Consider the following 17396-nt stretch of genomic DNA (forward strand, 5'->3'; position numbering starts at 1 on the left):
AGCGAACTGGCTTACAGGTATATGCCTCCGTTTGTATGTTGGGGTGCTGGATGGGGAAGAGCCTGCACTGAGAGCATTTTCAATATCCTGATCAAGCTGGTCCAGTTTCATAATTAACAGCACCATTGAATCCAATCGTGATCGGTCCCGATCTTCTGTTATTTCCTAAGGAACAGAACATAAAATTGCTAAATCTGAAACAGCATTATTTGGGAAGAATAAGCTCAAAGTGAGAAAACTCTGTTTATTAATCTGGGATGAAAGTACATTAAATAATAAGTAGAAAAATATCTTTTTTGGGAAAAATACCCTTTTGTGTAATCAATTCACTGAGCATTCTCTTACTGCTGGGAAAACAATCTATATAAATATTTAATACCCATCCATTTCAGCAATTAAATTTAAAAAACCCCCACAGTTTCTTGGTAAAAATGCAGCATTACCATTTCCTTGATACACATTCTCTTCAACGAGCTAGTGATTCTAAACACCTCCTCCATATACTCGCCTCCAGTTAATTAATTTGATTGTATTTGATTTGATTTGATTTGATTGTAAAATGATTAAGGTAAATGTATGATTGAAATGGGAGAGAAGGAAGTTCAAAGCCATTTTCCAGCTAAGTACTTCTCCTGGCGGAACTTGTCAGCATAATTGTCTTTTGTCAATTTTTGGCAGAGATTTCTGTCTTGGTTGGAAATTCTTGATATACATGAGATATGTTAAAATTATAGTAAATACAGCATTGTAGATCCTCTGACCGGAAAGAGAGAAGGATGAGGGGTATTTACATCACAGCCTTAAACACCTAGTTTATGCAATTTATTTCCCTATACTTCATTTGTACCAAATGGAGACAGAGAGGATCCCTGAAAGAGCAACTCAAAACAAGATCTTCAGTTAGATGGACTAAGTAATACTCTCAAGGAATTTCTCCCTCTTGTTCCCCTTTATCTGGATAGTTAATGGAAAAGTTAGCCAACTAGCCCACCTCAAAATTCAGAAATATGAAAACCCCCACTTCTTCTTATATGGATTTTCACAGTAGGAAGTTAGAAAATAAGAAGTTCCATTAACTCACTTAAATAACATTTTTATAAATCCTTCTCAAGAAATGGAAACAAAGCGGTTATAATTACTTCATTTTGTCCAAGAAGCAGGTAATAAAAAAGGGTAATATTTTCATATATTTTTAACATTTTGTAATATTAAAATCTGCCTTTATTGATCATCATTAAACTGTTTTCAGGCTACAAAATGACTTCTCTAGTTAGGATTCTATTCGTGGTTTTTTAATAGACTGCTTCAAAGAGGTTGCAAAACATGAATTAAAATATTCCTGCTAGAATTAAAAGAACTGTATAGATAAAATAGTCATATAAAACATGGTCTGCATGGTCTTTATGTGAACATGGAGGTGACTAAAGGTTAGTTAACTAAATCTTAAAAAAACAGAAACACAAATCTTTCAGTCCACAGCAGAGGTATGAACAACATTCATAGCAAAGGCCAAATTCAGGAAAACTGTGTATTTCACTTTTTATTACAACATGATATTTTGGACTGGTTTGCTGAAAAAGCTGATGAATTTGCAGGACCTCCTGATGAACCTGAACTGAGTTTAGAATGACCCTGAGAGAATATTACCTCAAAACAACCTAGCAATCAGTGAAATGGGTTAAGTTTCACTTTCTTTCAAACTGAAAACACAGTGTCCCAAATGATTCATTGAAACTCTATGCATCATCATTTTAACTGATGTTAAACTGATGTCAGAAGTTTGCAAATGTCAGAACAGTTATTTAATCTAATCGGCATGGGTGCAGAAAGTCCAATGGGGCAAGTAAGGGTCTGATAAGAAAGGAGACATGGCCTCCTTTGTGGCATGGGACTATGCTTGCCATGGTGGGTGAGATTGTAGCCAGTTTACTTATCCAGAAGGGGCCAGTGCTGTTACCCAAACTAGCCTCCCACAGAGTCCCCTAACTACGTATTTATTTCTATTAGTTTTGCTTGGAAACTGGAAAGGCTAACCAACCTAAAATCTACACTTGACTTAAAAACCAAAAGTTAAGGGCCACATCACAACAAAAAAGTGGTGGTAACTGGGTGGGGTTTTTTTGTTTGCTTGTGTTGTTGTTTTTTTTTCAGACTAGAGAGATAACAGGCATTGTACATGAAGACCAAAAAAAAAAAAATATCTGGAATTTTCCCCAAGCAAATTGTTTGACTTATTCTGCCAGAAAAGTATAAACTTGGTCTACATGTAGCAGATTGAGAATGCTAGAGAAGAATCTGCTGAAATTAAGAGGTAGCAAAATATTTCTCAAAGTGATGCTCAGGCTTGACACAATGGGCTGGCTTTGCAGGCAAACACCTTTCAGAAAACAGTAATATTGTCAGTATGGGATTTAGCTATTCTGTTCAGAAGTCCTAGCAATGGTTTGTGGTTCCGACTGCTATTGCCATCAACTTTGTCATGAGAAGTTTTAACATTTTAAGTATAGTTTCTATTTTCACAATTTACTGAATAACACAATAATCACCTTCTGTTTGGCCAGGGCACTATTAAATTGTATACATGAAAACCTAAGCATTATACATATAACATGTACAAGTAAAAAAGGCTAATCTTGAGTTGGAAATCCAATACAACACACTAAATAAACATTATTGTAAGATCAATTTGTGTTTAGACAGTTTTAGCCTTGATATTATCTAATAAACTTCCAAAAGCTTTATAGCCTATTTGTCTTTTTTGTATGTCCCTTCTGAAATTTTATTACCAAAGTGTGATATGATCTAAAGCCAGCAATATATTAACAATTCATTTGGGTTTTTTTTTGACAACACAGCATTTCCTTTGTATCCAGTCTCTCAGACTTTTCCTCACTGATATCTAGTTACCTTCCAAATTAGTACACAGTAATATATATTGCAGTTAGAGAATTATACAAAAATCCTACATTCGCCACTATGAAGTCAAAACCCAGGTATTAGAAGGTGCCTGATCAAAGACTGCCCTTACAGCCTTAATTTCTGCCTTCAGGCGTTTGCATTGGGCAGTTCAGGAAAGTATCACAAGCATATACAGTAGGTCAAACTTGAGATGTTGTTTGTCTGGAGATTTTTTTTTAACATGTCTCCACAAAAAGAGGAAATACTTTAAGTCATGAACTGGATAAAACAGTATTTCTTTTAATTTATATACTCACTGGTATGATAAAGGAGCTAGTAAAATTTGAATATATTTATATGTTTAGAACAGAAACCATAGTAACTGCTCCCAGAATGAAGGATGCTTGAATTACTCCTAAATTAAGTATTAAAACCCCAAAGTTAAGGTCATATTAAAAGAAATCCAAACGTTTTTACAAGGAAAACAGTTTACAAGTCCTGTTGCTATTGTCAGCAAACAATGCTAACAAAAGGAAAACATTTTTGAGAACATGGTTGCAGATGAGATACAGGCACTTTTTTAGACACTTTTGTCATTTTGGAGCTTATATTGTTGCTGAAAAGAATAACACTATTTTTCTTCCCTAGGTACTCCTGTGTCTTCAAGTGTTTGTTTGTCTTGTTACTACCAAGCTGCTTTGTGTCTGCATTTACAAACTGAGGTTGTTTCTTAATATGATGTCCCTATAGCACGCTGCATTGGATAACACCTGTCAGTTTCTGAATATAATGTCCCTTGTGTGTAATGTTATATTTTTGATTTTGAATGTTTGATGGATAAACAGCACACACTGTCCAAAGACAGCATTAAACAGAGTATTTCTAAAAAGTATCTCTAAAAAGTATCTCTCCCCATTTTTTTTTTTAAGGTTGCAAATTTTATACCTATATTATCAGAATGTTATGATGATTTTAACCTACTATGAAATAAAAGAAACCAGTCAAGGAATACAGCACTAGTTAAGTTTGGATTTAATACATCCATTTTGTCTTATCAGGACTGGTCAAAACAGCTAAAGCAGATACCCTTCTCTTTCTCTCTTTTAAACCCTTTATTTCTCTAAGTGTATTTTTCACCTTCTCCTGTAGCCACTGTTTTACATCACACACACTTCTCTTCCTATTATAGCCCCCTTTCCCACATACCACTTTCAGCTGAGCAGAGCTGAAGCAAAGGGTGTCTTTTGAAAAGAAGTATGTACTTTTAAGAGTAAAACCTATTTCAATTTTCACAGCAAAAATTGTGTACAGAAGTAGTTAGTATACAAAATTAACTTTGTGCTCTCTCTTAATACCCTCAGGGGGGATTGAATCATTCCCACCTTGCCTGTAAGGGCTCCCTTTCAAAACATTTGCTGGTTTCCAGACCAAAGCAGACACCCCCATTAGTGCCATCGGGGTCCCCTGTGGTTAAGAAGGGGAGAGGACATTCAGCTCCAAGCAGCCCTCTGTTAGGGCCATCAGGGCACCACCATCCTCGCTCCTCCCTGACACTCTTGTGTCAAGATGCTTCTAATTACTTTGAAAAGGAGACCTTGGTTTTTAGAGGCAAGACTATTGCCCAACTGGTAAGGCAAGCTTAATTACCCACAAAAGAAAGGGATCTTTCATGGAAAGAGTTGGCTGAGGTTTGTCTGGTATTCTTGATCTGCAGCCAGCTGGACTGACTTAAGGTCTTGTATTAATGCTATGTATTTCAGATGGCATTAGATTACTCATTCTTGTCTTCCCTTGCTAAAAAATACCCTTTCTGAAAAATAGAAAGTTATTAAATCGCTGATTTTATACTGTGAAGGTTTTCATCTGAACTGAAAACAAACACAAAGAATAATGCAATATATAGTATTTTGGAATTATCTGTTGATTTTTACTAGCAGGTGTATAAATCAGATGTGTAATTTTCATCCTTCTACATTGCAGTATACAGTTCACAAACTTTGAAAAATACCTAAGAATTTTATCTTTCTCTAAATTTTACTTTCTACAGTACCATATTAGAATTGTATTCTTCATTATATTGGAGGAATTGCAGGTGGAGAACATTAAAATGCAATGAAAATACTAAAGCATTCCGTTCCTTTTTGACATAAGACACAAGGCCTAGACATCAGCAAAGATCACAGTAAGGTTACTCCTATAAATCATATTTGGAACTAATATTTAAAATAGGCTGAAAATGGAACAAATAACATAAGCATACACCAGTATACCCATACACAGGTGAGGAGACATGCTCATGCATGCAGATATCCCTACATATTCATGCATGTTTTGGGGAAAGTAACATTTCTTCTGATTTTTCTTATGAGAATTTTAGACAGCTGACTTAATTTTTCCAGTTATGAAGTATTCCATAGAACTGGTTTACACACACTTTTTAGTTCCTGTTAAACCCACAAATAAGTTAAGTTTGCAAAAGTGAAGACTTCAGAGGCACTTGGTTGCTCTATAATGCAGTAATTGTGTTTTTTGCTACTGTATCCTTAAGAGGTAAATACAATAACGTCAGAAAATCAATCTCTGAAGAACATAATCTCTTGACAAAATGCATGATTTTTATACTTCCAGACCCAAAATATGGCTGCTTCTCTGGAGCATAGTGCTTGCAGGGTTAGTGCTGTACTCTGGGGAAAAGAAGAAAATCTGATGGAAAATGACAGAGACCATAAAATCCAAATACACTCGAGCTGGTAAATTCCAGGAACTGGAAGATGTCAGGCCTAGAAGTGAGCTGAAACGTCTCTATTACCCTAACTTTTCAAACTCATGTGCTGTTCACAGGTAATATCTCCTGAATTTAACCTGATTTCCACTGCAGAAACTTGCCATCTTTCACGTTCAAAGCTAATTTAAACTAAACAAAAGCATTCCTCTTTAGTAACTTCCTTTCTACAGCTGTTCTTGCCTAAACACATAGTCCATCTGTAGGCTGTACTCTATTTTAGTTCAGGCAGTTTTGACTGTAGTTTTCTATGTTTCATGTTGGCCAAGTAACCTATATAGCAGAGATGTTATTTTAATAATGAAATTTAGCAATTCATTATTGATGAAATGGAAATACACTCAAAGACTTTGCGACAAAACAATCTGAGGAATCACGGCTGTGTTAACTCAACAGGGACTGCAGGCAGTAGTTACACATATAGTTGCTCTTGAAACACAGCAGCTCTGTGGTAAGAAACTGAGTCAGTCAAGGTCACATTCTACCTAATGTCATATACCATGGGTAGACTTTAATAGAAAACCTAAACTTCTCAAACTGTTATTACTGAATTAACATTGTAACAATTTTCCTGCAATACTAATGAAAATAATAATTAGTGGGCATTAACTCAGGTAACAAAGAGAAGCAGACCCAAACTAAAATTAAACAACTCTAAAAGGTATATCTCATCGAATGTAGAAGAAGATAATGCTTATAAATATCTGAAGGACAGGTCTCAGGAGGATGGGGCCAGACTCTTTTCAGTGGTACCCAACGACAGGCCAAGGGGCAATGGGCACAGGTTGGAACACAGGAAAATCCATCTAAACATGAGGAAACACTTCTTTCCTGTGAGGGTGCCAGAGCAGTGGCACAGGCTGCCCAGGGAGGTTGTGGAGTCTCCTTCCCTGGAGACATTCAAAACCCACCTGGACGCGTTCCTGTGCCCCCTGCTCTGGGTGTGCCTGCTCAAGCAGGCGGGTTGGATGAGATGATCTCCAGAGATGCCTTCCAACCCCTACCATTCCGTGATTCTGTTTCTGTGATAATTATCTTATACTTAGAATACAGTTTCATAACCTACAGATGATGGGTGAAATCCACCACTCTGTCTCTGGAGTTATACTTGTTCTCAGTAACCGGTCTGATGACACACAACTCCTAGTCATCATTCCTGATTTAGGATCATGTCAGAATTATGACTATGAAAATCTGCCAAAATCAAATCCCATAGAGGCACAGGGCATAACATGAACATAATCTGTCTTCACTGGGTGGAAAAAAATTTAGTTAAAACATAAAATCATTAATTATGCCCTTGCAGCATAAACAATAATCAGTAACTTTCTGATTTCCTCCTTCTTCATATTTTGTAAATTAGCATTATACTTATTCTAAAAGTCACCTTTCATGATTAAACTTTTATGGCTATGACTTACAAAGTAAGCAAAAAGCCAATTTTTACCTTTACTGGACCCTATTTCTGCTTGCTATGAGGGGAAAGACTTCTGCTTTGTAGACAATATTATGACAGTAATCTGAACTCTAATTATCAGACCAGAAAATACTGTGATTAAATAGAACTGTGATTAAATAGAATGCGACTGAAAGATGACTGATGTTGTATTTTTTATATTATTGCAAAACTACCCCAGATCTAGTAATTTTGTGCAAAATCAACAGAAAATACTTCAATGAACTTCTTATTGCTTTCCTATTATGCTATAAATCAGAGTCAAACAAGGCATAAGGGTGGCTCTGTTTTAATGAAATGAGCATCAACAACATTATGAAATTAGCTTGGATATGTGTCTGTTGTTGGCCTGTTTTACAAACAAACAAGTAAGTGAATCTATCTGCCTACTTATATTTAATATGCCTTCTTTATAAATCGGTTGAAGGGAGCTGTTTTGGTTTGGTTTAGTTTTGCAATTAAATCAGAGGGAGGGTTTGCCTTTCAGGAGATCCATTCTGGTCTTTGTGATTTTGTGTAAGACTAATTTTCAGGGTTTTGGATTTATCAAACTGAATCTTCAAATTAAATCTGGAGAGAATAATTGATGCCAACAGTCACTCACAAGGTTCCTCATATCTACTGAAATCAAATTAATTATCAATTCTGTGAGGCTGTGGAAAGTCCAAACTCCAAATTGTATCATCTGAAAGGAACGGAAAGCGAAAAAATGCAAGTAACTTGAACACAAATCTTTGAGTCTCTTTGAATTTATCTATTATTTTCCTTTGTATTTTATAATATTTTAAAATGTTATATCAAAATTCTATTATCTGTAAAACACAGTGAAAAATGCAAAGACTTTCTGAGGACTTCAATTTTCATAATCTTAGAAACATAGAATCATAGAATAGTTCGGGCTGGCAGGGACTTTTAGGGGTTATCTAGTCCAACCCTCCCCGCAGTGACCAGGGGCATCTTCAACTAGATCAGGTTGCTCAGAGCCCCGTCCAGCTGGATTTTGAATGTTTCCAGGGATGGGACACCTACCACCTCTCTGGGCAACCTGTGCCTGTGTTTCACCACCCTCATCATAAAAAATTTCTTCCCTATATGTAGTCTAAATCTACTCTCCTTTAGTTTAAAACCATTACCCATTGTCCTATCACTACAGGCCCTACTAAAAACCCTTTAGAAACTGATTTCTCTGGGCAATAAAACTGATCATTTGGAAATCAAGATTTGAACTGTGACAAGTTTTTTTGACTCCAGCTGTTCACATTCATCCAACTTGGAAGTGCTTGCGAATGACAGTTACAGGCATCTGGGTGCCTGATGCAGCACAAACACTTAGGACACCACATTCTTAAAATAAAATTTGGACTTGGAGAAATATAACTGAATATATGACAGACAAAAGATTTCACGTATTTGGCCCATTCGTTTACTTCATAATTTTATTGTGATTTATTCCTCCTTAAGACACGAGACATTCACTTCTGGAAACACAAAGGTGAGGGTAATTATGAGCCAGAAATGCAACCTCATGGCAAAAAAGACCAACAGTATCCAGGCTGCACTAGGAAGAAAGCTGCCAGCAGGACAAGGTGGGGATCCTTCCCCTCTATTCAGCCCTGATGAGACATATCTCGATTCAGTGCTGGGTCCAGTCCTGGACTCCCCACTGTAAGAGAGACATGGACATACTGGAGCAAGTCCAGTGAAGATGGTTAAAGGTTTGGAGCATCCTTCATATGAAGAGAGGCTGAGAAAGCTGGAACTGTTTAGCCTGGAGAAGAGAAGGCTCAGAAGGGATCTATCTGATGAGTGAGAAGATAGTGACAGACACTTCTTAGTTGTACCCAGAGACAGGACAACAGGCAATGGGAACAAATCAAGATATAAGAAATTCCATTTAGACCTAAGATATTGTGAGGGTGACTGAGCAGTGGAATAAGTTGCCCAGAGAGGTCATGGAGTCTCCATCATGGAGATATTAAAAATCTGACTGGGTGTGGTCCTCGACAACCTGCTTTGACTCTGCTTGGACTGGACTATCTCCAAGGTATTTTCACAATCTCTGTGTGATTCCGTGTTAGCTTTTAACACTTCTTGTAATATGTTTTTTTAAAGAGGACACAAATGATATTATAGTGAGAAACTGTTCTCAGGCATTTAGAATACTTTGCTTAAACCATTCTCTCCACCTGTGATCTCCTCACCTCAATTTTTTCACCCTTTGTCAGTCTGAAGGTCTGAAAGAGACAAAGGCTAGGTATATGGACAGAAGGCTTATTATAGGTTAGTTAGTTGGATAGGACTTTGGAGGTCTTTAAACCAACTTTCTGCTCAAGTAGGGCCAGCTGTGAGATCAGACCAAGATGTTCAGGGCTTGATTTAGTCAAGTTATAGAAATCCCCAAGGAGAGAGAACGCACAACCTCTCTGGGAAACCTGCTGTCATCTTTGACTGTCCTCATGGGAAGAAATATTTTCTCTGAAGAGATCATCTAATGTGTTTCAAACGTGGAAGTAAGGAATTGTTTACAAATGGAAACCAAACCCAATACTTTCAGTTTTACACTGCACTGTCTTCAGTGCAAAGAGGATGGGGGAAGAGGAATTAATATAAAACCTAGTTTGTCCTCCAGTTTACCAATTAAAACATTGAAACCAAATGGCTACTAACTACATGAAGTCTATTAGTGACACTCTACCCCACACTACCAGAAGATATTGCCATAGGAGTACTGAGCAGCCTCCTGAAATTAATGGGACTCTTCCCACAATTTCAATGGACTTTGAATCAGGCCTAAGACAGACATGAAATTTAAAACCCACAAACCACTGTACACTCTAACTTCTCCCACATGAGAAATAGAAGTGCTTGTGTTAAATGGTTATCATGCTATCCTGGTGAATGAAGACTTCTAAGAATACAGGTTACACTGTCTACTCTATCTTTTTAGATAAGGTATCTGTTGAGTAATATGACATCAATGGCAATAAATGAAATAACAACCTATTAAAATAAACCACAACACAATCCCCTTGCTAATATTACCTTAATCAATTTGCCTATTATTTGTGTGCTTGCAGGGGGGGAGTCTCCACTGAGTGTTTCAAGCCCAGTTAACAGGTTGCAGAAAATTTTATGTATTTGCTTTTCTTTGCAAGCAAAATGTTTGTGCAAGGTTAGGAGGCATTTTGGAAAAATTGTGCTGTTATACAAAAATTATAACAAATCCTCATACGAGGGGAGCAGGTTTAGCTGGTTATCTAACCTTGTAAATCTTGCCATGAGAGCTTAGCTTGAAAACATCCAGGTTATCACTCATCTGGGTTTTGTTTTTTTTTTACAAATATAAATATTTAACTGCTTTTGCCTTTTACTTTAGTTTTATATTACTCTTTTGAGTCCTATGGGTTTATTTATATTTCTATGTATTTACAAGTCACATAAACACACTCACATGCATGCACTCTGATCTGTGCAGCAAAGAGACTTAGTACGTTGATGATAAGTTTAAATTTGGCATTTTCTAAATGCAGAAGTAAATACTACGAATTTACCTGGAAAGACTAATTAAAAAAATTGGGCTGGCTCGTTACTAAGAGTTGCCTGAGAATTTTTTTAAATTGAATGACAAAACATAGGAACATTTTGTAAGAGCCTGCAACTCAGTGAAATCAGCCCAGTGCTTACAGCTTCTGGTAATCTGGTAATTTATTTAGATATCTAGCTAGAGACAGAAGAATCTGCATTTACCATTCTGGTTTTGGTAGTCTTGCTCAAGTTAGCAGTTTACATGAGAGATTCATTAGGCTTGTCTGCCAAACACAGTTTCCAATTCCTTTCGCATCTGGAGGCAGCCATTAGATGACAAAGAGAATTGAGGAAAGCAGATAGGGTACATTCAGCAAAGAGTATTTTCATCCACTGTACCCTGAAGCATGACTAGGTTATAGAGATCTCTGTAAAGTGGCAACAAAGAAAATATGGAACTTCAGAGTTGATGGTGGAAAGAATGAGGTGGGGAATAAAATGGGGAGAGAAGAGCTCGGGTTCTTGTGTGGAAATCTATATGATATAGACAGGTGTATACCAACCGTAATGAATCTCAGGGAGTCCAAGCAACCCCGTGTCTGAAAGGAGACCCAGAATCAAGACACAAAAAGTGTGAAACCAGGGGCAAAAGACCTATTTTAAATGAGTCACCAATTAATCTGCTCTACTGCAGAATGGACCTACTTTCTTTGTTCAGTGAGGAAAGTATCAGAACATTATATGACAATCAAAACTCATAAACCACTCTCCAACTTCTTCCAGGTGAGAAATAAAAATTACTGTCTTAGTTAAAATGCTGATCTGTTAAATAAGGGTTAAATAATAATGCAGTTTGAAAAAGGTGAGGCAATGTGATGTGATGTGGGATGCTCTACATGTGATATGACAAGACCTGGTTACAGTTCTATTGTCAGGATGGGTAAAATGGAAGACAATTTCAGAATCATAGAATGGTAGGGGTTGGAAGGGACCTCTGGAGATCATCCTGTCCAACCCCCTGCTTGAGGAGGCACACCTAGAGAAAGGGGCACAGGAACACATCCAGGCAGGTTTTGGATGTCTCCAGGGAAGGAAACTCCACAACCTCCGTGGGCAGCCTGTTCCACTGCTCTGGCACCCTCACAGGAAAGAAGCTTTTCCTCATATTCAGGTGGAACTTCTTGTACCTGTGCAACTTGTGCCCACTGCCCCTTGTCCTGTCGTTGGGCACCACTGAAAAGAGTCTGGCCCCATCCACTTGAAACCCTCCCTTTAGATAGTTATAGGTATTGATGAAATCCCCCCTCAATCTTCTCTTCTCCAGGCTGAACAAGCCCAGGTCTCTCAGCCTTTCCTCATAAGCAAGATGCTCCAGTCCCCTGATCATCTTCGTAGCTCTCCGCTGGACTTGCTCAAGCAGTTCTGCATCCTTCTTAAACTGGGGGGCCCGAACTGGACACAGTACTCCAGATGTTGTCTCACTAGGGCAGTGTAGAGGGGGAGGATAACTTCTCTCAACCTGCTGGCCACACTGCTTTTAATGCAACCCAGGATACCCTTGGCCTTCTTGGCCACAAGGGGAAATTACTGGCTCAGGGTCAGCTGCTTGTCCACCAGCACTCCCAGGTCCTTCTCAACAGAGCTGCTTTCCAGTAGTTTAGCCCCCAGCCTGTACTGGTGCCTGGGGTTGTTCCTCCCCAGGTGCAGGACCTTGCCCTTGCACCTGTTGAATTTCATGGGGTTCCCCTTGGCCCAGTTCTCCAGCCTGTCCAGGTCTCACTGGATGGCAGCAGAGCCTTGCGGTGTTATCAGCCACTCCTCCCAGCTTGGTATCATCAGCAAACTTGCTGAGTTTACACTTTATGCCATCATCCAGGTCATTGATAAATATGTTGAACAGGACTGGGCCCAGCACATTGACCTCTGGGGAACACTGCTAATTACAAGCCTCCATCCAGACTCTGCTCCATTGATCATGACCCTCTGAGTTCTGTTGCTGAGCCAGTTCTCAATCCACCTCACTGTCCACTCATCCAACACACACTTCCTTAGATTTTTATCTTCTTTGTGTTATTCAGGAGCACTAAATTTCAGCACTGCAGATCAGATAATAAAGCTTGTGGAAAAATGAATGAACAAATAAGTACCACTACGCTGAAAACTGAATTTAAAAGGTAAGGCAATTGCTTGTGAGTGTGAAATATTGATACTAATCCAAAGAGGACACTTTTGTTGTACAGAAAACAACAAAAATGCAGAAGTAGAGTTATTTACTACAAATGTAGAAAAGCAAACTTCACAGAAGTTTGGCAATATACAAAACCTCCCTGCACTGTTAATATTCTGTCCCTGCATAGACCACCCTTCTATGCAAATATATTTTGAAATCTCTTTTAAATATTTTGATGTTACTTCTGGTTCATTTTATCAGAAAAAAATGCACTAACTGAAGATTTTTAAAGTCATGCAAATTACATTAGAGAATTGTTTAAAAATTTTCTTAGGCTTACTGTTGTGGCAGATGTAGGAATGGATGATGAAGGTTGCTGAGAACTTCCAGAAGTTAGAGCTGAATCATGTTTTTCTTGTGCAGATATTTTGTGACAAATAGAGGAGGGAAGCTAAGAATTTAAACTATTCTCTAAGAAGACTGAATTTGTTTAGAAACATTGAACTTCTAAACAGCCCTGTTTCTTTCAAAGGCAGTATGTTCTCTGCAAGAAAAACACTAGAACAAATTCTCAAAATGCTACTTATGTTTGCATGTGACTTGCATGACACGACTGATTTAGTTGTCAGTATGTGGAGAAAAACATTTGTAAAACTGAATGACCTTTTTTGCTGCAGGGCCTAATCAATGTAAAACCTCCCAAAATCATAACACTGATGGTATTTATAACACATGCTTCTCCAAGAACAAGACCTTGAATAGGGAAACCAGTGTTTTTTCCTACAATTAAGGACAAAGTTCAGAAAAAGTTGTGGTCAAACATTTTTTGAAAGTTCCAAAGCTCAAAGATCTACTTGGTTTCCTCCCAGTTTTGCCCACCACACTGCTGTAAGACTGGTGCTTTGCTGTAAGTCCACATATTCTGCATAACTTCTCTGTATTTACTATCTGAAGACTGATTGTTAGCTATATAAGTGCACTTGATTTTTGCCTTTAGCAATAAACTGAACTTTTTGGCTATACCTTTCCATGGATTAGGCAGACTGCTCATTTCTTTCTTGCAAAGATTCCTTTCAATACCAAGTCAAACTCTAAAGGATGTTCATTACTGTATGGTAAATCTACTACTTAAACTTACAATAGTCAAAATAGATTTAAAATATACTTTCACCTTACATGATATTAATGTTTAGCATTTCAAGATTCAAGTGTGATCAGAACTCAATTGTTTAGTAACTTTGTACTTTGTTTATAGTTGTCCTCCAAACTCAGTTTTAAAAAATAGATATCAAAATAATGATGTGATATTGGTTACGGTTTCATAGTTACTTTAATTTTCCCCACACTCACAGTTCTACTGCAAGTTGCTGTTCCCACACCTACTCTCCCAGGTTGCCCCTCACCTCCCTTTGTGCCAGCACTAGTCTCCAGTAGTGAGCCAGTGAGGACCCAGCTGAACGTGGTCCCTAGGAAAGGGGTAGTGCTGAGCAGGGTCAGTTCCCTAGTATGGTTCTCTGTGCAGCCATGCAAATGCCAGTGCTGGCCAAGGAAGGTCAAAAAAAGACAGGACAAAAAGCTGTACTGATTTTTCTTTTCTTTTTTTTTTTTTTTTTTTTTCAAGAGCCTGGGTTTATGTTGGTGCAATGTCACCACATAACAGTAACCTTGTTTTTTTACAGGTGAGGTTATGCTGATTTTAGAGACATCATAGGGTCTCAGGACTTCTCAACTGCTTTTCTTCAGGACACCATTACAAAGAGCTTAAGTGAGTCTGCACATTTGCAATTTAGTTGGTGAGTGTCTGAAAGAGAGGCGTATTGTCAAAAAAGAGCAGTCAACTGCTGTCCCCTGCCCCTCAATTCACCCATGTATCCTTCTTTAGCTTTGCCAATCTATGCAGCTGATGAAATGCCAGAGATTATTTTTATGTCACAAGTTTGTAGGAGAACATGATAGCATGAGAAAATCCATTGCTAATTTTTTATATTCAATGAAAAGAGTTTAAGTGCCTTGTTTTCTTGGAAAAGAGCTCATTGTTTCCCATGTGAAAATTGGATTGTCCCAGTGACAATTACTTTCTTATTAAATTACTTCTTCACAGCAAGGGTAGTTTTGTACCACACACCACAGCATGTTTATATGTATAAGAACTGTTATTGGTGACTGAGGAGGTGGTGGTAAAAATCTTGATCTTGAATGAGGTTAAGATTTTTACTTGTGAATAAGACTGAACCAAAGTTAGAGTTCATGTTTGGGTTAAGACACAATGCCCCTGAATTTTAAGAACTTGTCTCAGCAAAAGTTTTTCAAAAACAGGGTTACCAAATTAGATGTTCATATCAGACTTGTTAGCTTAACTATATGGAAGCTTAGTCACAGGCTAATCAAAGCCCCCAAACTGGGACTGAGATCAAATATGTGGGGAGTGGAACTGTTATTCCTTTTCAGCCATGTGAAAATGGCAATCAAAAGTATTGAGAAATTATAGAATCAAAGGAAGCTGGATCACCCTTTACGGTGCACACACTGCATTGTAAAATTAAGATATTTCCTGGATTAAATAGCCAAGATGCTGCAGCCATGTCAGCTTCTCTGAAACTCTAACAATTACAAAATGCTTTCTGCAGAGCTGATAATGGCCCAAATTGGGTAAAAACTACCAAAAAACCCCTTGTTTACCCCAGACACCCCTTAATCTGTCTTCTGTATATTGTCTGAAACTCATCAAAGCTAAGTGTCTGACCATGTGGTAAGCGGTTGACTGGAATTTTGTAAAAGTCTGTGGTTCAGACAAGGAATTCCGCTTTTCTTTATAATATATTCAGCTATTTCATGTATGCCTTTGAAATATGTTTATGCACACTGGAATTATTCTAGCTATTAAATGTTGCTTAATGTGATTGATCTGTGCACAGTGCACAGCATTGAAGGCTTGCTCAGATACATGCACTGGCCTGTAAACTAGCCTTTAGGATTGACTATTCATTCACATCAAAGGACATAACCAATGTAACACACAACCAAAAGACAAAGTTACTCTGAAAGCCTTATTCTTCTGCAGCTACCTTTTTAAATCCTGGAGTTCATTCTCCCCTAAAAGATTATGCTGTTTATTTGCCTGTCATTCACTTTTAACACTCATTTTCCTTTAGCATTTCTATCTTAAATCCTTCACAGCACACCGAGTTGCACTGCATAACTGCTACTAAAACAATTTTTCATAAACATTTAAATAAATACATTTGAATACTTGTTTTTAAACATTCACTGCTTTCTCAACAGTAAGTTCATCTTCCCAAGTCTAGTAACTATTTAAATCTGAATCCATCAACACTAAGTGCTTTAGATATTACACAATATTAAATATTACACATTTATATACACTATTAATGAGCTAACAATAGAAAGTCATAGAGTCATAAAAAATACAACTGGAAGAGATCTTGAAATATCATCTGTCTCCTTCTCAATGACAGGACTGTCACACTTAACAAATGGCTCTCCAGCTCTTCTTACAAACCTCCAAAACTGCCCTAAGCAAAGATTTTATTCAAGTGCTACCTTCCTTAGCACTAAAAACCTAATTCTAATGTGGAATGACAATCTTTCTTTAGTTTGAACTCATTAATTCTTATTTTTGCCAGTTTCAGTCTCCATGATAGACTGCTTTTGTCCTTGCAGATGGTATTATGTGCCTCCCCAGTCTCCTCTTCAGGCTCCTTCCTTCCCCCCTCTCTGGGTGGCCATGTCACATCTCTTCACCAGACTCCTGGACTCTCCTCATGAAGAGCAACTTGCAAAACCCTCTGCCTTCACTACATGTGAAACCAATGTAAAAAGTGTATCTCTAGGAGTGGAAAGGAAGAGTACACGCACAGGACACTTTTCTGTTGTGACAGCAAATAACTGCCAGTTAAAGCCATTTCTCCTCACAGCATTTGTGAGGTGAAAAACTCTGGCACCTGACTAAGAACTGCAGGCAGTAAGCAGCTGTCAGTTAGTGAGGTAACAACAAGCAGGTGAGATGAATGATTGTGATTGTCAGGAACAGTTCACATATAGTCACTCTTTTTTTGCAGGTTGTGGGACTGGCAGGCAGCGATCACTCCACAGCCCTCCTCTACACCTCTACTCCCTGCCCTCCATGGGCACAGGCTAGCATGAACCCACACCTTGTGCTGCAAGGCCTCAGCCCCCAGAACCGACGAGGGTGGAGCCAGCGCTTTCCCAAAGGTGCACAGGGGTAAGGAAAGAGGCAAAGGACTTAAGCTGAAGCAAGAAAAGATCAGGAAATTTTGTTTCCCCAGGGTAGTCCAGCAGTGGATTAAGTCACCCAGAGAAGTTGTACAGACTCCATCCTTGGTGGTTTTCAGGACCCAGCTGGATAAAGCCCTGAGCAATCTTATCTGACCTCAGAGCTGGCCCTGCTTCACCAGAGACCTCCTGAGGTCCCTTCCAATTACTAAGGCTGTCAATTTTTCCATTACTAGATGGGAACTAATTAAACTGTTATCTGCAAATATTACTGGTAAAGTAAGATTGGGTAGAAAGTATTACTACTATTA

At 38.1% G+C, this 17396-nt stretch overlaps 1 protein-coding gene across 1 annotated transcript in view; it reads right to left on the bottom strand.

Annotated features, from left to right (window-relative positions):
• Window positions 1-17396, bottom strand: part of DLC1 (DLC1 Rho GTPase activating protein) — a 241733-nt gene that overhangs the window by 180773 nt on the left and 43564 nt on the right. The window contains exon 3 of the mRNA XM_064449495.1: window positions 16-165. Coding sequence (XP_064305565.1) covers window positions 16-165 — 150 coding nt within the window. The remainder of the gene's footprint in view (window positions 1-15; window positions 166-17396) is intronic.

The sequence above is a fragment of the Phalacrocorax carbo genome, chromosome 4 (genome assembly GCF_963921805.1).
Source record: "Phalacrocorax carbo chromosome 4, bPhaCar2.1, whole genome shotgun sequence".
NCBI lineage: Eukaryota > Metazoa > Chordata > Aves > Suliformes > Phalacrocoracidae > Phalacrocorax > Phalacrocorax carbo.